At 32.6% G+C, this 20,450-nt stretch overlaps 1 protein-coding gene across 1 annotated transcript; it reads right to left on the minus strand.

Annotated features, from left to right (window-relative positions):
- Positions 1–16,023: 16,023 nt before the first annotated feature.
- Positions 16,024–19,933, minus strand: LOC110096820. Its single transcript, XM_020822943.2, has 5 exons — positions 18,361–19,933; positions 17,784–18,031; positions 16,394–17,687; positions 16,188–16,310; positions 16,024–16,094 (listed from the first exon to the last, which is right to left on the minus strand). Exons 1-5 carry the CDS (start codon positions 19,931–19,933, stop codon positions 16,024–16,026), a joined length of 3,309 nt encoding a protein of 1,102 aa, XP_020678602.2.
- Between the last annotated feature and the right edge of the window lie 517 nt (positions 19,934–20,450).

Consider the following 20,450-nt stretch of genomic DNA (forward strand, 5'->3'; position numbering starts at 1 on the left):
TTTCGAGCCAAAGGGCATGGCCTTATAGCAATGTAAGTCATTTATAGTGATGAAGGCAGTTTTCTCATAATCACATGGGTGTATTCGTATTTGGTGATATCATGAGAATGAAATAAGGAAGATCTTCACCTAAATCCCTTGCTAAGATTAATAGGGCATCAATCAAGGGTAGTGGGTAGCCATCCTTTGGGTATGCCAAGTTTATGTTAATGAATTCAACACACATCCTCACTTGTATGTTGCTTTCTTCACCATAACCACATTGGAGACCAGCTAGGGTACTGAACATATCTATTTTTTTTGGCCTTTAATAACTTTTGCACCTCTTACTTTATTGACTCAATAAGTATGGTTGTTGTCTTCCTTTTTTTATTGGCCTAACATCTCTTGTAATAATCAAATTATCATAGGCAACCTCTTCAATGATGCCTAGCATTTCGGCTTCCATCCAAGTAAAGACATTGAAATCATCCCTAAGATTCTAGATGAGCTCACCACTTAGCTATTTAATAAGTGTGGTGCTTATTTTGAGGGGTTTTATGACTCACCCTCCATTATACAAAACTCTTCGACGGTTCCATGGTCTCCAAGCCTTGAGCTCGCACCAAGTCTTGCTATAAAACTTCTATGAAAGTCACACTTTCTCAACGACCCTCAGGTAGTGTAATATCTATGATCGGATAGCTTTATTCAAATCTATTTTATTTATGGGTGCATACAGTGAAATGTCAAAGATGATATTTATCTAAGCAGGGGAGATTAATATCTACATGTATATTTCTATCTAGTAAATTTTTTATAATTCACTCAAAAGTTTTATTTGCTTTGATTTTTTCTTATATAATGCATACTTAGTACACAAAGTACTCCTAGATAGATCTTAAAGCTTGTTTTAAAATGATTTTAATGTTAAAAGAATCATAAAAAAATGATTGCCTAATGGTAGTATACAATTCCCTTGAATTTTAGTGTTTGACCTTTGATATTCATTAAATATTTTTGGATTCCTTATAAGCTCTTTTTACAAACCATATTCACCACATCATAGAGAATGTTGTACTCTATTTATAATATTTTCCTCTCAATTTTATGATCATTATAGATATGTGAAATAAAATGTTTCTTATTCAAGTGAAACTTTCCAGTAGAGAATTCTAGACTACTATTTTATAGATATTTGTCATAATCTTTATAGCTATGAATTCTGAGATAAAATAGTTTTATTTAAAAAAAAAACTTAATAATTTTAATAATTACCATTATAAATTAAATTAATATATTATAAAAATCTCTTACGAATATCATATTTCACTAACTTACCTAATTTTCATACAATTTTTTATTCCAAAACTATGAAGTTTAGAGAGAGAATGGTGATGAAAAGAGGAATTCTATGGGGAGAAAGGCAATTTCGGGGGTCTTTGGACTATTTTTGTCTCGCAGGCTAGTTAGAAAAATTATCTGGGTAGAGGCAGGCTATATTTACCATACACATTTTTTAGTAACTTTTCTTTTTTTGTAAAAGTTATTGTATTTAAATCGAACAAACTTCATAGAAATTGAAATATCTCCCTATTTAGGCAATTTTCAATATGTAACTTTTAACATGTTGTTACTAATATCATTATGCACATATGGGTATACTTATTTTAAATTTTCATTGGATATTTTAGACATTTTTATAAGTTCCTAAAATTTGAATAAAACTTGGAGATTGGAGAGCACCATTATAAAGCTATAAGTACTATATGAAGTCATATTTAATGGTTCATGCACATTGAGTTGAATATACTAATAAATCCTATAAATATAACTATTTTTCATAATAATAAATTATTTACACTATTTTATACTGCCATAAATTATTACAATTCATTTAAATGTTGATTTAGCTGTATCAATATGTTATAAAATATATGTGTAGAAAAATCAGGTGTGATTTACAAATTGTTGGACATTATATATAAATATATATTAGAAGATATAGAGCCTCAATAAATTAATTACTCTATGCCTAGAAAGTCATTAGGGTCTGAATGATTGGTTAAATGAAAATATAAGCATATGAAGGTATAAGGGCTTGAGGGTAAATTGATATTATATATTTTATTTCAATTATATTTGTATTGTAATCTCACACTTATCTTTATAGTATAATTTTATGTTGACATTGGACTTCATTTAGTAGAATTTTTGATATATTAGGACATTATCGTTAGTATCATTATTGCAAGAATTTTTATAAAATTGTCTACGATTATAAAATACTTTTCTATTTTTGATGTGGTGATATAATAACATGCTTATTTACTTTATTTTTGGTATTATAGTAATAAATTTGAAGGAATTGATTTATAATGGAGCCACATAATTGATCAGTAGAAGAGTGATATAGATTGGGTAGCATAGATATATTTATATCTTATCTAGCCTCATATGCATATGATTGTTTAAGTGTGAATATTATTGCGATTGAGATTTATGAATTCTTTAGAATAAGATATGATAGATTGGTAGAGTTCGTGTGAGGTTTTTCCTACATAGAATACAGTGGAAGCCATGAATTCCAATTTCATTCCATAATTTTCTAATTTAGTGGCTTAGTTGATGGGTGAGGCCCACAGTAGAATATTTTTTAGAATAAAAGAAGAGGATATGTTCTTATAGATGATTCTTAGGTTAAAACCTTTTGAATATAAAGTTATTGTTGAACCTTATGTAGTACAGGATTGAATATTGTAGATGGAAAAGATATTTGATGGTATGTAGTGTTTATAAAATTATATCTAAGGTGCATAATTTTCTTGATATGGATGGTTATTTTAGAAAATTTGTTACAGTTTTTTTTTTCACAAATTATAACATTTTTTATAAGATTAACACAGAAGGAATGACCATTTGAGTGAACAAATGACTTTGAGTACAACTTTTAGAGATTGAAGAGTTATTTAGTGTCAGCATCTATTTTGACTATTCCATCTGGAACTGAAGGATTTTAGTTATTTAGTAATGCATCATTAAAGGGCTTAGATCATGTGTTAATGTAGCATGACAAAGTAATTGCTTATGTGTATAACTAATTGAAGTAACATGAGAAGAATTATCTTGGTTATGATTTATAATTGGTAGCCATAATTTTTACATGAAAAATTTAGAGACATTATTTTTATAGTATCAGATCTGAGATTTATACCGACCATCAGAGTTTGAAGTATACGTTCACTTAAAAGGAGTTAAATCTAAGGTAAAGAAGATGGTTGGAGTTTATGTAAGATTATGATCTTTGTATTCAGTATCAACCTGACAAGGTTACTATTGTAACAAATGCATTATGTAAGAAATTATCAAGAATACTTGGTTGGATGATTACATATGATACTTCTTTGATTCGTGATATAGAGAGGTTATAACTAAAGTTAGTTAAAGTAACTGATATGGATATTAGTGTGCTTACTCAAATGACTATAGAACCTACCATATAGGAGAGAATTCATGAAGCTGAAAAGGCTGATGAGGAGTATATGAGATTTATAGATTATGTTCAGTTTAGGATGATATTTAAGCTACAAGTTAATGATTATGATGATTTAACTTGTAAAGATTGCTTATAGGTTGTTGGTTGTGCAGGCTTATAGAGAGAGATTTTATATGAGGCTCATCATTTTGGTTATATGATATAACCTAGGACTAGCAACATGCAACATGATTTAAAATCCATTTTATGGTGGCCTAGCTTGGAAAGAGAGGTGGCTAAAATTTTATGTAAGTTGTGATGCTAGTTAAAAGGCAAACGTTGAACATTAGTGATTTTTTTATTTATTGCAGCCTTTGCCCATTCTTGAGTGGAAGGGGAAAGAGATCATGATGGATTTTGCTATAGGATTCCCAAGGTCTGGGTATGATATAATGTAGTCTAGGTCATGGTTGATTGATTAAAAAATTCCATATTTTCTTCTTATGATGTATATAGATTAAATTGTGAGATTAGCACAATTATATGTATGTCAGAATATCATATTTCATGAGATGCCAATGGTTATTATTTATGATCATGATTGTAGATTTACTTCTAGATAATGGAGTGGAATCCATGATGGTTTGGGGACTACACTAAATTTTAATAGAAGTTTTCAAAAGAAAATATATAATCATTCTACGAGGACTATTCAACTACTTGAGGTTTTAATGAGATTGTGTGTACTTAATTCTAGCAGAAGCTGGGAAGATCACATAACTTTGATTGAATTTTCTTATAATAATGGCTTCGAATGTAGGGTAGGAATGATGCCATATAAGGCTTTATATGGTTGTAAGTGAAGGATGCTTTTTTCCTAGACGAAGAAGGAGAGAAAAGATTATTTGAGCTAGCTTTACAGGATAATGCCACTAAAAAGATTAGACTTATTAGAGATAGATTGAGAGTATCACAAGATAGATAAAGGAAGTATTATTATTTGTAGCATTGGGCTATAAAATTTCAAGTTGGTGATTATGTGTATGTAAAAATCAGCCCATTCAATTGTATGAATAGATTTTTTTAAAGAAGTAAAGTTGAGTCCAATGCACATTCGACCATTTTAGGTGATATGTAAAATTGGGAAGTTTACTAATCAATTGTTATTGCTAGATCATATGTCAAATATTCATGATGTATTTCATATTTGTTTATTGAGAAAATGTGTTACATATTATTTAAATAGGATCCCAAATAATGAAATAGAAGTGCAAACTGATTTCATTTGCAAAAGAAGAACCTGGTCATATTTTCTCTTATGATGTCAAGCATCTGCGAAATAAGTAGATTCATGTTTATAAGTATGCCTTTTGTAAGCTTCTTATTTTTGTAATCATGGTGATATTATACGATGATGGATAAAGAAAGATATACCATGAATATTCTAAATGAAAATTTTTATTATATATCCATGTGATATATGATAAAAAATATTTATTATTTTAATTAATGTATTTTAATAGTACTAGTGATTCTACGTTATAATTATATATGAATTCTTTTTTTCAAATAGATATTGGATATTTTTAATTCCACATCCAATATGACGTGAATTGTTTGATACAAGGGTTATGTCATTTTGGATCATGATAGGTAGTAAGTTCATGATTGAGTTAGGTCGCCCCACATTGTGGGCTCCATTCCTGGAATTCAGAATTTGAAAGTGACATGGTAAGCTGACACCATTGTTTTGAATGTTTTCAGTAAAGGCGTACCTAAAAAGGCATTTTAGGTGACTCGGACATCCAATATAATAAAATCAGTCATATTAGTACACTAGTTGTCACCTTTACCCTGGGTGATGGGTAAGGCGAGTACTTCCTTTGTCTCTCTTCACTCTTCTAAGAAGCCATATAGGGGACCTGTAGTGGGCATGAGTTGGGAAGATAATAGATTGATTTTTCAAACATTGATTTAAAAATAATATTAACTAAACTCCCTATATCTATAAAAATGTAGCTTATCTGATAATTGGCAACTAGGGCTATAATAAAAATGGCATTATATTGGGGGTTTCCTTCTATTGCCTTATCTACTTCACTAAAGCTAAATGTGAGATGTGTATTATGGGATGTTGTGAGGTAGATATGACTAACACCTCTCTAAATCTTATTTTCTTCATAATGCCAACAAGTTGTTTGGCACCTTGCCCATTATGGTGGGCACCACTATTACAATGTGGATTGAGGAAGTTGGGATAGGTTTATTTTTGCTATATTTCATGGAAGATTTTTCATGACACTAACTAGGGTTAGTGAGCACAAAATCATTTAATTTTCTCATTTTGATGATTTGTTATACCAATCCTCGAAGATGATGACACTCCTTCATGTAATGGTCATGATCCTTATGGAAAGTACAATATCTTGATGCATCCCTAGTGTGCGAATTCTCCTTCATAGATGCTAAATGCTTAAAAACTTCTTGTTTTTAATGGCCTCAATTAGCTCGATCATGGACACTCTTGGTGGTATGTTTGTGGGATAAATTGGGGGACATTGCATGACTTTCCTTAGTATGGGAGAGTGGCATATGTAGGCTCTTCCACTCTTGTCTCAGGATGTCCTACAAGTCTTCTATGTCCTTGGTTATATGGGCACTCTATGGTGCTCTAGGTGATGATGATCTCATGAAGGATTGGGGATTCTATCCCTCTTTTCCTTGGGACAAGCCATTTTCTTATGTGTCCCTTATCTTTAATATCATCTACAATGAGGTTCATTTAGGTGAGTGGTTATGGAAGACTCTGCCACCTTCTTATAATCCTTAGTGCTAACATAGATATTAGCTATTTTCAATAGCTCAATAATTGCTCTTGATTTTATAGGTGAGTATATAGCAAAATAGATCCTCTCTTAATCCTTAGGTCAAGATAGATTGGACAACTTTGGGCTCTGTCTTTCACTTCAAGTATCTCCCTTTAAAACCTTACTTTGAAGTTCCTCGATGAATCTCGTGGCTCCAACATATTCTTCAAGAGAGCTTGTGAGCTCTTTTATGGCATCTAAACTATAGCAAACTAAGTCTCAAATATCCTCCTAAACTTTGAGAAAGAGGTGACAACTCTCAATGGAAGATAGGCAAACTACCTTAATGCCAACTCCTTCAGCTTCATAATGAACTAGTGGCACTTAAGAGAATCATTAATATTTAGGAGGGAAGTCATCTATTCAAAGTTGGTGATATGGTCCATGAGGTCAGTCCTTCCCTTATAGGAGTCCAAGTACGACATCTAAATATTGAGTGGTGTCTTAGCATCTATAATCTACCTTGAAAAAAAAATTTATGATTTTAGGTTTAGCTATTTTGACTTGCCTAGTTGGCTATTGTACACTTCATCACTTATTAGCATATGAGTGGGCTTAGGGATGGGGCTGAGGTTAGTACTTTGCTGTTTGGCCTCATGTAGTGAGCTGCTAAGTTAAAAAACCCTCAAGGACTTTGTCTTCTAAAGACACCTAGGTATCCCTCCTAGGGTGTCTTGAATCATTTTAGTTAGTCACTCTTCCGTTTCCATCAAGTCCTAACAAATCTTATAGTTGGGATTCTCCATGTTCACATATGGTTTATGACTACTCAGCTTATAGAGGTATTATCTTCTCGTCATTGGTATTAATTCATACTCATTGCACCTTATAGGATGTTGGATCCAAATCTAATCATGGAAGACACTTGACTTTACTACCTAGAAAACACTTTTAGGGGTAGCTTAGAACTTATGTGAGAATGGACATAAACCATTATACTAATATAAATCTATGGAGAAGTTTTCAAGAGGTTCAAAATATCAATTAATTAAAAAGATCCAACATGATCATTTTCACCCTTAGTTGAAAAGATATCAAAGGGCTAAATCTAAATGAATAAAAAATTACATATACTTAAATGAAATTTAATACAAACTATACTAGGCACATATTCCCTCCTAACTAGTTGACAGGGTAAGTTTGCATGAATTTAATATTTTATCTCTAGGTAATAGTAGTAGTGCTGAGTAGGTTCATGCGAGTATACTTAGGCAAGTCCATCGAAGAGTAGAGAGTTAAGAGGGAATATGATTGGTAAACTGGTAGGGGATACTAATGTAATAACTTAAAATTCTTAAAATAAGAATATTTGATTTATGAAAAATCTATATCCATCATGTAGTGCTATGGTGCTGTGATTGCAAGCATAGTGATATAGGAGCACTACGAAGCCAGGAAATGTTGTCATGTTGTTGAAGGCTATGTTCTATAGAAACCATGGGATCGATATACACCGTAGCTGTGTTGGGAAGTTGGGCTCCATGTATTGGGCATTGAATTATTATTTTAATATATTTAATATAAATATCCCATATCACCTTCTAGAAAACATCTCATTCATTTGGCTTGCTAGAGAAGAAAAGAATTGAGAAGGAGAAGAGAAGAGATATAGAAGAGGAGAGTGTTGTTTGAAAGCTTTGCTTTAGAAAGAATGCAAAGAAATTGAAATTATAATTTCTTCGAAAAACTTGAAATTGAATTTTAATTATAAAATCCAACTTGCGATTGGAAATGATATACCGCCTCAGAAGACAGAGATAAAATTTCCTAATGAGTTTAGATTTAGAATTATAAATTTCATCTTGAATATTATAGCCAAATTCGTGAAGGAACTACATATGACCCCGAAGGGTTAAAATGATGTTCGATCAAACATTTATCTATGATAGTCTAGATGTGTTATCATTAAGTTTTGTATTCGAGGTCATAACGATAAATGATGTATCTTCCATAGGGAAAAAATATCATTCTTTGTTAATTATTTGAATATGATGATAACAATCGTCATTGATTTTAATTTTTCCTAAAGATAATTTATTTATTTATTTTTAAAGTTTATCTGGGGTATTTAATTCTCCTATAAAGACGAGCCCTCATAACTAATTACAGCATATGAAACTTGAATTTTACACGAAAACTCTTGATTAAAATAATAGTAGAAATTTTGTTCTTGAATTTTCAAGGAGTGATATCAAAGGAGTGAAGTTAGAATTTCAACTGGAATTGGATTAAATTTGATCACTTATTTTGGAAGCCAAAGGATGAAAGGTAGGAGGTATTTTGGGATTTTGAAACACTCCAGAAACCCCTATCTATTCTATGTGTTGGGCTTTAAAATTTTGGTTTTGGGAGAAGATTTAATTTGAGTTGTCATTTTGTTACAAAGTTGAGATTATATTCTTGAGGTTATTATATAATGATTTTGAGTCTGCCTCGAATCCTAAATCTAATTTGGGCAATAAATTATAGTGCCCCGAACCTAGCTTATCCAACAAGAGTTGGGGAGCCAGCTAACCACTTAGCGCTTCAAAATCATGAGTCTAGTCTATTATGAAAGATGGGTGAGATGTTGTTTAAGTTTTGATGAATTGAGTCGATGTCTAGAGAATATCCTAATTGGCCCCTTTACTCATGTGGGGTGATTATGCTTGAAATGTTATTTAAATTTTAAATTTTTAATTGGTTTCTAATGTAATGCATGCTAATTGATCTTGTATGCAAAATCAGTATGAGATAATTTTAAAAAGGATTAAAGAATAGATTTTATCCTAGAGATTGTACAACATCCCTTTGACAGAATTGCACCTTAATATGTTAGGTGGTATGCTGCAACCCACAAGCAGGGAGGTGCCTAACAAGAAACATAAAATTTTAATATGAATGCTTGAGACCCTCGGTGAACCTGGGCTTACAACTTAAAATTGATTATCTTTCTATGTTGGCCTAAAATTTTATTTAATTTAAGGTAGAAATAGTTGGTCCTTAAAGAGCCTAAATGCTTTCAAGCAAAATAAAAAATGGTATGCTTGAGTATGAAACTAAGAAATATTACAAAACTCCTACTACGCAAAATTAAACACATAAATAAAATTAATAATCAAAATAAGTCAACCAAGCATAAAAGAAGGTCCATGTGAAAAACACCACTTAATTACAACCAAGGTCTGCAGAAATTAAAAGTTATAGGATACCATTGACAATAACTCGGTTTCTTATCCTAGGAGTGATGAAAGTAATTTTAAGAATGGTATATTCTTGTATCTTCACTTTGTCTTCCTTCCTTTTATAAGCTCCTTAGACTAACCAGGTTCAAATATCAAAATATAAAAGAACACATCCCCGATGGGTTATTTATTTCATTTTTGGATTTTTAAATCATCCTAACTTGAATCTCCAATTGAATGAACTCTCCCGTAAGGGGTGTTTCCCTTCTCTTTGGACTTCAAATTAAATGATTAATAACCCATCTTAAAATTGAAATTTCATAACTCAATTGAATTAAAATGCATCTAAAAATTTAAGATACTCTAAATAACCTATATGATTATCCTATGCACTTGTAATCAAAATCATCCAAAGTAGTTATATAATTAAATTACTCAAATTAAAATATAGTCACACTTAATCATGCCCTTTTAGTTTCAAGGGGAACTTAGCATTCTTAGTGCATGCAAAAAAAAAAATGTTAGTAAAAATTTTAATTTGCCCAGTTGATTTAGCCATGCATGAGTTTAACCAAATAAAATAAATTCTATGAGCATCCAAATCATTCCTAACTTAGGATTAATATATCGCCCATCACATCAATTCACAAATTACATAATAAAATTAACACATTAATAAATATCATATTAATTAATTAATTTTAACCAGTATGAAGTGCCTGACACGTAAGTAGTAGAAATCATTCCAGCTTAAAACTAAAATATCAGTCCAGCTTAAAACTAAAAGTGGTTGTCCTAACAAATCATCTAAAGTGTGTGCTTTGTGGCATAGATATATCCTATGTTGGCTAGTTATTAAAGTTGTCTAAATTTTAATTCGTTGTAGGTCAAATGAAATTTTTTAATTTGAGTTTAAGTGTTAATATGTTAATGTTGATCATAAGGTATATTTTTAGTGTTGAGTGATTACTACCTTTATTTATATTAGTGTTGTGAAGTTTAGTTCACCTTTCTTGGGGCTAAGCTAATAACCTCGTAGGCTCGAGTTACCCAGTAGTAACTAGTATTACTTAATTAATTAAATTAGTTGAAGTTAAAGAGTTGATAATTTTTAATATTAATTGGTTGGTTGCATATTTGAATGATTAAGTAAATTATATTTTTGATCAACCGGTTCATGACATTATCACGGTGGTTTGAAGGAATCAGGCCTCCTTAGGACACACAACCCCACAACTTAGGATAATTCATCCTAAAAACTATGTTGATATAATTGAATGGAAGATTTAAATTTGATTAAATAATTAATATTAAATTAATTTTAAAGTTTAAAACTCCATTGAATTTGTTTATGGCGTTGTTATAGTGGGCTCGAGGAACTAGGTCTCCTTAGGATACTTAGTCTTGTAGCTCAAGTAGCCATCCTAAAAAGTTTATTAATAGAGTGTTTATTGTGTATTTGGGGGTTGGTTGACTGATTTTAATAATCAAAATGATATTTTTTCAAAATTTAAATTAAATATTAAACTTTTAAATTTTATCAAATTATTAATTCATTAAATTAAGGGATTAAACTTTGACTTTCTAATTTAAGTTAAGTTCTAGAGTTTTAATATTTTTGTTAAATACTAGACCCTAAGGTGCCTAAAGAGACATTAAGTTTGCTAGATTTAAAATTTTCTATATTAAGTTATGATTTTTTAAAATATTGTCTTAATTTCGAACTAAAGTTGACTAAAGAATTGGCTTTTTTATTTAAGTTGAATTTTGGATGTTTGAGATTTCTAATAAATATTAAACACTGAAAGAAGTCCAATGACTTTGAGTTTGTTTAATTTGAGATTTTTTAAAAATAGTTATGAATTTTTTAAATTCTGATGTTTAATTGAATTATTAAATTTCTTAATTAAGGAGATTTTGATGGTTTTAATCCAAACTCGGTCCAAACTCCATGAAATCACTCTTAAAGGTTAGAGATGACCTACAAGAGTGTTTTTAAGGGGTTGAAATTTATTTGGGATTTTTAATATTACAATAAAATTTAAAATAGAGTTTGCACATATGAAGAATATTTATGGGCCAATGTTTGTTAAGTTTAAAATGCGCATTGCTTAAAGCTATTTAAACCTAGTTGTATAGAGCTAAGGTTAAGGATTTAACATGGTTGGATCGATGGCTTTTGTTGTTTAATGGCTTGTTGAGATTATATACTATCCATGTATATTTCCTCAGAAGAAATTGACTGTTGAACTAGCCTATATCATGAGCTACTTGAGTTGGATGGACTATGTGGCACCTCTCATTAGGATCTCATAGCTGACAACCTTTGGCCAATGGATTTGAGCTGGGGAAGTGAAGAGGAACTCTTGGAGAGTCGAAACAAAATGATAGAGTGGATGGAGAAGCTCTTGTGAGTGAGTATTAAATGAATGAAGGAATTTGGACCCTTGGGTATATCTTGGCATTAGGGTTTGAAATGGACGACCCTAATATATAAAGTCTTTTCTTTGATGAAGGATAAGTGTCCCAGGCAATTGGAGAGCATAGAAAAAGGTTTTCCAAGCCACATTCCCATTGGGTGACTCCACATGAAGGGGACAACACTTGCTTAAACTAGCTAAACTAACTACTGGGGCTTGCATGAGAAGTGTTTAAGAGGGTAATAAAACCCATGTGACTAAATTAAGATAAGTGGTTTGGAGAGAAATTAGTTTAAAAGGAATGTTGACCATTTAAACCCATCAAAAGCTTTGTGTTGACTGTTTGGCCAATCAACTTGATAAGCTGACTGGTGAGGTGGCTTTGAGGGGATGTGGGTGCTCTTGAATTTGAGTGGAAGGGGTTAAGGATGTTATATGAAATGCATGAATAAATACATGTGGGGTTTAACCAAAACCTTGAGTTGACTTAGTCATATGCCATATGATTTGACTTATAATAAGCATGATTGCATTCAAACCATAATATGAGATAAAATTGGAGGCTTGATGGGAGTTTGATTTAAGTGAGAACTGATTTGACCAAAAAGCAGAAGGGTTTGACCAAGCTCAATGTTTTAACTTGGTCAAACTCACCAAGATTTGACTCATAAATGAATTAAAGGTTTTCACATCAAGCACTAGAGTGGATTTGAGGATTTGGAAGAATTGAATTAATTACATGAAATTAGTTGACAAAGATAGATCAACTTTGACTAGACTTGGGTTTAGTTGACCAAGTTAACTGGTTATTGAGATAAAGTGACTAGTTAAGAAAAATTCATAAGGAGTTTGGTGAAGAATATGATTGATTTGGAAGTCAAATATTGGAGTTGACTAGAGCAAGTGACCAGTTCAGCTAACTAAACTAGGTCAAATTGGGTCAACCATTAGCCCATATAGTTAATATTGTATAATTTTATGTTTGGAGATCCTAATGAGGAAATTTGAATATATCTGAAGCCAAATGGCTAGTGTCCTATGCTGAATAGTGCACTAAACTCAAGGATCATGAGTTAAGGGTGATTTGGTCAACTAGGATTGACTTGGTTAAACAAACAATGATTGGATTTGTATCCAATAGGTTCAAAAGAGTGATTAGAGACCAATGGAGGTGATCTCAGGCTATGAAATGATCATTGGGCTTAAAATGGCAATTTGGATCCTTAAAGGGCAATTTGATCAACATGAATTGACTTGGTCAACCATGTATGACCAAGGCTTGAATTTGAGTCCAATGCACTCTTAATAATGTTTAGGATGCATTAGAAGAGGTTTCAAGGTTTGATTTAACTGAGTCATGTTAAAGTTTGGAGTAAACTTCAATTTTCCCCTTAAGGTGTATCTTGGTAATTTGGACTCCTTGTCAACTATGGGTCAACCTACATCCACTAAAGTGCAGCTTAATGTTCAAAATGACATTACAAGGTTATGGACATAGTCAAAGCTTTTGGGGAAGGTCCTAGGGTCAAATTCCATAAGGTGGAAGGTCTAGTAGCATGTGATATAAATATTTGAAGGTTTTATAGCCTTTGGATTTCAATCAAATTTTTGAAGTTAGAGGTCTCGGATTGGACTCAAATTTAGAGGATTGACCGTAAGGACATGCTTAATCAATATTCAGTTGATAGATCATGAATCGAGGGAAATTTAACTAGGTTTTGAGGTGACTGAAAAATCATCGAGAAAGTGTTATAGGATAGGGCCTTTAACCTTAATTTTTTTTCTAAAATTTTGGATTTGAATATAATTTTGAATTTGATTGATTGATTAAATTTGAATTATCCACATCAAGGAAAATCAATTGAGTGATTATTGATAATTGGATAAATTGAGTCAAATAATAATCACTAGGTGCGAGTATACTAAGCAAGGCAGTGTACTGAGTCAGCTTACTACAATGCAGGGCAGCAACTCTAAGTTACTATAGATTGATGCTGAAAGGGTGATTGAATTGATTGAAGCTTGATTGAAGGCTGGTTGAAGACTGGATGTTTAAAGTTTGAATGAAGATTTAATTTAAGTGTGATTAAATTCTGGATTGAAGTTTGATTGAAGCCTAAATTCTGGATTGAGGTCTGATTAAAGATTGGATTAAGGTCTAATTAAAAATTAGATTGATGTTTGATTGAGTTCAGGATAATTGATAGTAAGATGATTGTCAACCATTTGATTAACATGCAGGAGTCTGGATGGATCTTGATGACCTCATATAGAAATGGGGTCGACATAGAGAGAAGGCTCTTTAAGGCTTTTTCGTATGTCACTCTTATTATAAAAATTATTTTGACTATTGTAAGTGATCTGTACTCTATTTTTATTTTTGAAGATTTTGACTTTGGTATATTTATCCCTCCTAAACTTGATAAAAATGTGATATCTTTTGTTCTAGTGAACTTTCACCAAATGAAATTTTGACATGTGATAATTATTATTATTCTAATTTTTTTTAGTAGTTTATATGAAACTTTCATAAGGTAAATATGGTTATGATTTTTTTTCAAAAGTTAATAAATATTGTATAGATTCTCTTATATTTCATAGCTCATTCATTTTATACATGAAGTTGAATGTTGACTTATCTAGAAAAAAATGACAATGCTAATGCATGGATGCATTTGCAAGTAATCAAGAAAGGCTGGCTGAAACCACTATAATGAATAGAGACTAGCTATTAAAACTTAATATTCTATATAGGAGGGTGGGCTAACGAGCTTTCCTTTAAATAAAAAGATTTGTACTATAATCCTAGATGTTAGATTGAAAGTGGTTGGTTGAATTATGCTGATAGATAGAGTGTGATAACTCTTTATTTATTGAATGTTACCTAATAATTGTTTTAGAATTTATGATTGAAGATGACAATATAAAGACTGATGACCAATTAGTTTAAAGTTGGGGATCAAGTTAAATAAATATGATCAACTAGTGGATAGTTTGGGTTAAAGATATTCAAAACACCATTTTAAAAGCTAGATGTCTTGCCTTGTTGAATTCAACATAAATATGCATACATTATAATATAAATTATTGCATATATGATATGATAGATATAAAAATGATAAATTAACTAATAATATACAACTGATAAAGCTGATGTTACGTGAGATACAATATACGTGATTGATTAACTAATGATAGGATTGATTAATCATATGATTGACATGTAGCTAGGCTTAAATGGTACGTGTACTGATATGGACCTGCGATATGTGATGAGGATATAACTTATATGATATGATAAGATTAAACATGAATTACATGATATATTAACTGCTATATGTTTGAACATTTATATATTTATTGCTTTAGAGGGAGGAAGCCATGGCCGGACGTTGGAATTCATGTGAGAAGAAGGAATTGTGATGGGATTGGCGAAGCTGAGACAGAAAGAGAACAGCGGAGAAGGGGAGTAAAAGGGAAGGGAACTGGGGTGGGAAGAGAAGGAAGAACTAATGTAAGTAAGCCTAGTTGTTTTGATTTACTTGTTATCACAGCTGCTGACATTTTCAAGGAGCATGGTTGCTCTGCCTCTGCTTCTTCAAGTTGCTTTCTTCCAGCTTTATCTAGTAAAATAATCAAGGTTTTCTTTTTCTCGCACACGCGAAGAAGAAATCAATGTTCGTGGTGATGTTATATTAAAGTTGAAATTTTTGACTTTGTAAACACAAGTAATTAAAAAAATTGAGAAATTTTTCTTAAAAAATTCATTTTTGACAAAATTATCTGACATGATTGTAATTAAATTTAAAATTAGATTAGAACTCTCAGATATGCGAATAAGATTCAAATAAGATTTTATGGTTTTTTTTTTTTTTTTTTTTTTTTTTGTAAATTTTGGGCTATTTTTTTTTTTTTTTTTTTTTTTTGGAAAATTTGGGCCTAAGCCCCTATATTAAAATTAGAGGAACAATTACAAGTAAAAAGATTACAAGTAAAGACTATCATACATAAGCAAAAAACAAAAACTTATGTAGGACAGAGATAAAAACCCCAACTATACCACCCAAAATACACAAAAAAGTACTCAAAAAAGTGGTAAAAGTTACAGTAGAACTTGATCACAGCAACCGAATCTCCCCACTGAGAAGCCCCGATAGCGTCAAATAGTGCTGCAGCAAAATTGAAGGACCTGTAAAAGAAACAAACAGTCTTCCAGCATATGTAAGAAATCAACATAATGGAGCAGGCAGCAAAAGGAGACGAAAGATCCAAGCTCCAGAACCCGTATGCCGAGGACTCAGAGAAATAAAATTTGGCTGAGAAAAAGCATTCCCCTGGTTGCCAAAAGGCCGTCCAAGGGGAAGGAAGAACATATTCAAAACACGGAGCATCATCATCGTCCTGGCTACAAAAAAAAAACACCCAGCCAACCATCCAGTCTAACCAGTCCAGCACAGCTTCAATAAGGAAAAAACCAGTTTCACTAACAGATATTGCCCACAACCAGCTCTCTGTCTTTCCATTTCGCAATTTTAATATTAATCACCCTTTTAATAGCAGCTTTAAGGGAATTAATACTATTATATTCATTAGCAAATCTCCTGCTATTACGTTCTCTCCAAATATAGTAAATAGTGCAACATACAACCAGCTTACAAAACTGCTTATAAAGAGAAGTACCCACAAAATCCGAATCCAACCATTGCAAAAGATGAAGAACAGTGGGCCTTAACAGAAATTCTCTAGTGGCAGGAAGGAGAGACTCAAGCACAGCAAACCCATATGGACATTCGAAAAATAAGTGATTAACAGATTCCGGCTCATTATGACATAAAGAACAAATTTCAGGCACATAGATGTTGCGCATTCTCAATGCATCTTGAGTTTTTAAGCCACCTACCAGTGCAAGCCACACATAAACAGAGTGTTTTAGACTATATTTTTGATGCCAGACAAGAGTATCCCAGGGGCATGCCGGAAAAGAGCTATAGAATTCCTCCAAAAAATCACTGAATTTAACCTTAGCCAACTCATTCCATCTTAAACAGGGACCAGAGCTATTGAGAATAGGAAAGCTCAAAATGAAATCCCTAATATTATGAGGCAAATCAACAGGTAAATTCCAAACACCATAAACAATATAATTTCTCAGCAAAGATAAATGCACCCAGCTTAAGATCTCACTGCCAAATAAGTCACACAATGAATGCTTATCACACCAATTGTCCCAAAACAAAGCAATAGGAGCAGTTGGTGTGATAGAAAATCTGAAATTATCCTTTACCAACACAACAGTTTTACAAATAGAAAGCCAGAATTTACTTGCAAGAGGCGGCGGAGGTTTCCACGGAGAGGTGTAGCGAGTAGATAGCCAAACAGCTAGAGGAGAAGAACTATTATACATTCTGTAGATAATAGAGCAGTTAAAAGCAAACTGAATGGCAAATAAAGAAGGGAGACCTAGCCCTCCTTTGGATTTAGGCTTGCAAACATTATCCCAAGATACCATATGAAGCTTATTGGAGCAATCAATATCACCAAAAAACAGGAATCTAGAGCAAGTTTTCTTGAACAACTTAAAAACAGTTTTAGGCAAAATAGATCCTCTGATCCAATAAGCAATAGTATTTTGTATTGTGAATTTAAGATATTGAAGTCTGCCAGCTAGAGAAAGAAGATTAGCCTTCCAATCGTTGAACTTTTTGTGTATACTATCCATCAAAGGAAAATAATCAGCGACTTTCAATCTATTGAAAGCAATAGGAATTCCAAGATAAGATATCTTGGTAGTAATATGAAAAATAGATAAAGCTTGGCACAGCAAATCCTAATTCCTTTGCTTTTTAGTGAACATCACAGAGCATTTATCATAATTCACCTTAAGACTCGAAGCATTCCCAAACTCATTGAGAATATTGGAGAGAAGAGTACAGTTCTCAATGGTAGCTTCTCCAAAAATAAGAACATCATCCGCATATAAAAGGTGAGAGAGCTGGAAATTTTCAGCATTAAAACCTTTAAAACCTCTAGCCTCAAGCAAATTAGAAAGAGCATCCATGACAATACAGAAAAGGTAAGGGCTCAAAGGACACCCTTGCCTTAGCCCCGAAGTAGAACAGAAGTAACCTTCTAAAGCACCATCAATAACCACAGAGAAGTTAACATTAGTAATACATGCTTTAATCCAGTTAATAAATGTATTGGGGAAGCCTTTGTGAAGCAACCTAGCAAGGAGAGATACCGAATCAAAAGCTTTTTTGATATCAATTTTTGCACAAAAAATATTATGTTCACCTTTTTTGGATACCAAAGAAAGGATATCATTAGCGAGCAAAATACTGTCAGTGGAAATTCTAGATTTAACGAATCCAGCTTGAGTATCTTTAACAATATTAGGCATCATAGGTTTAAGTCTACCAGAATCACTTTAGCAATTATTTTATAAAGGGTGTTACAAAGAGAAATAGGCCGGTAATCAGTGATAGAAGAGGCATTATGCTGTTTTGGGATAATAGCTAAAGCAGTGGCTTTGATCCCACTAGGAAGATATCCTTTAGTAAAAAAGGCATTGATAGCTTTACACAAATGCGGCCCAATAATATGCCATCCAGACTTGTAGAAGTGGTAATTGAAACCATCTGGCCCAGGTGAGGATTTAGAAGAACCCTTAAAAACAGCCTCCTTGATTTCTGCCTCTAAAATAGGTGAAATAAGAATATTAGCAAAACTGTCAGAGAGAACATCACCAACAGGAATAAGAGACTCCTCCGGCCTAGAAGGAGGAGAAGAGTTATACAATATTTGAAAATACTCCACAATGGAGCTTAGAACCTCCTCTCTAGATAAATCAGGATTGCAAGAGAAAAGATTAGTCAAGGACTTAGATCTCCCTTGCCTACTTCTAATCTTAGCATACAAGAATTTAAGGTCATCTTCACCATGATGTAGCCAATTAAGTTTTGCTCTTTGAATAACCCAGCTAGCAAAAGAAGAGGAAACATCAGCAATTTTAAGATTAATCTTTTTAAGAGCAGCCGTCAAATTCAACTCCAAGGGGTGAAGATGAATTTGATCCAATAAGTTTTGTTGCTGAACATACAGAGAATCCAAATCAACAGAAAGAGATTTAGAATTAGCCCATTGGTGATGTTTAATTTCACCTTTTAACTGCCTGAGAACCAAACAGAAATGAGAAAGAGGATTTCCAATAATAGGCTTAGAAAAGGCATTTAACAGTAAACTCCAATAACTGTCATATTTAGTCCAGATATTCTTAAACATGAATCTATGGTTAGATTTAAAACTTCTTCCCGGATGAAGAATAATAGGAGAATGGTCAGAGCAGGATGGAGATTGGAAGGAGCTGTAAGAATCAGGAAAATTCTTTATCCAATCCTCATTAACTAGAGCTCTATCAAGCTTAATAAAAATCGGATTAACAGTTTGCTGATTATACCAAGAAAAATGACTGCCAACCGCATTTAAATCCACCAACTTATTAACAAAAATCATGTTGTTAATATCTACTAATTGAGAGTGATGAAGCGGCAAACCTCCCATTTTATCAGAAGCATAACGACAACAGTTAAAATCCCCAATAACAGCCCAGGGGACATCACCAGAGGGAGCAACCGCACAAATAGAAGCCCAAAGATCTTTCCTGTCACACGCATTATTGGCAGCATAGACAATAGATAACTGAAAAGGGGAGAAATTACCAACCTTAACAGTCCCATTGATCAACTGTGAAGTGATCAGAGAGGGAGTAAAAGTGAGCTTATTCGCATCCCACTTTATCCAAATCCTCCCAGAAGAGACTAAATCAAAATTGTGAACTCTATCTTCATTAGAAAAAAGCTGATGAGAAGATTCGAAAAATGAATCCATAAGAGAGGAGACATGAATCCGAGTTTCCAAAATACATAGCATATCAAGTTTTAATGATTGAATCAAACGCTTGCAGCAAAATACTTTGTCAGGCCGATTAAAACCCCTGACATTCCACACTCCAAAGAGGGGAAGAGACATCACGAAATGTGGAGGGCTTGGGATTTTTTACTCTACTTTCCCTTAGCAGATTTTTTGGACGTTTCAGTGATAGCCTGCTTTTTACCCTTAATTGTCTGCTTAGTTCCATTTCCAACTAAATCAGCACTAGAATCCTCTCTCTCCATAGTATCCAAATCTGTATGGGTACTAAGAATATCAAATTTATTTGGAGAGTTAATGCTTGTAGATGGCTTAACGGAAGAAGCCAGAAGGGAGGTGGAAGAAGTGGACTGTTCTTCAGCTTGAATATTCAAGTTTGGGATGGTAGCATTAATGTCAGCAGAGGAGTTTCCAACTATATCTGTAATAACATTGGGAGGTTTAACAATTAGGGCAGGTCCCTGTATAGAAGAAGAGGGCAAAGAAGTAGGGGGCATTGAAGTTGGCGGAGGAGAGTGTGATTGATAGTGAACCGGTTGACCAATACTATTAGTGTGCAAAGGAATAGTTAAACCAGCAGAGACCTTTTCGGATTTCGCAGCTTCTGAAACAACAG

Source organism: Dendrobium catenatum, unplaced genomic scaffold (genome assembly GCF_001605985.2).
Source record: "Dendrobium catenatum unplaced genomic scaffold, ASM160598v2 fragScaff_scaffold_1676, whole genome shotgun sequence".
NCBI classification, from domain to species: domain Eukaryota; kingdom Viridiplantae; phylum Streptophyta; class Magnoliopsida; order Asparagales; family Orchidaceae; genus Dendrobium; species Dendrobium catenatum.

What these genes read in the sequence shown, in the direction of transcription:
- LOC110096820 (XM_020822943.2), bottom strand. Translation starts at nt 19,933, where the DNA reads ATGTCTCTTCCCCTCTTTGGAGTGTGGAATGTCAGGGGTTTTAATCGG. An exon ending in GGAATGCTTCGAGTCTTAAG is followed by an intron (nt 17,688 to 17,783) that starts GTGAATTATGAT and finishes ATTACTACCAAG; the next exon opens with ATATCTTATCTTGGAATTCC. An exon ending in TCTGAGTCCTCGGCATACGG is followed by an intron (nt 16,095 to 16,187) that starts GTTCTGGAGCTT and finishes TTTCTTTTACAG; the next exon opens with GTCCTTCAATTTTGCTGCAG.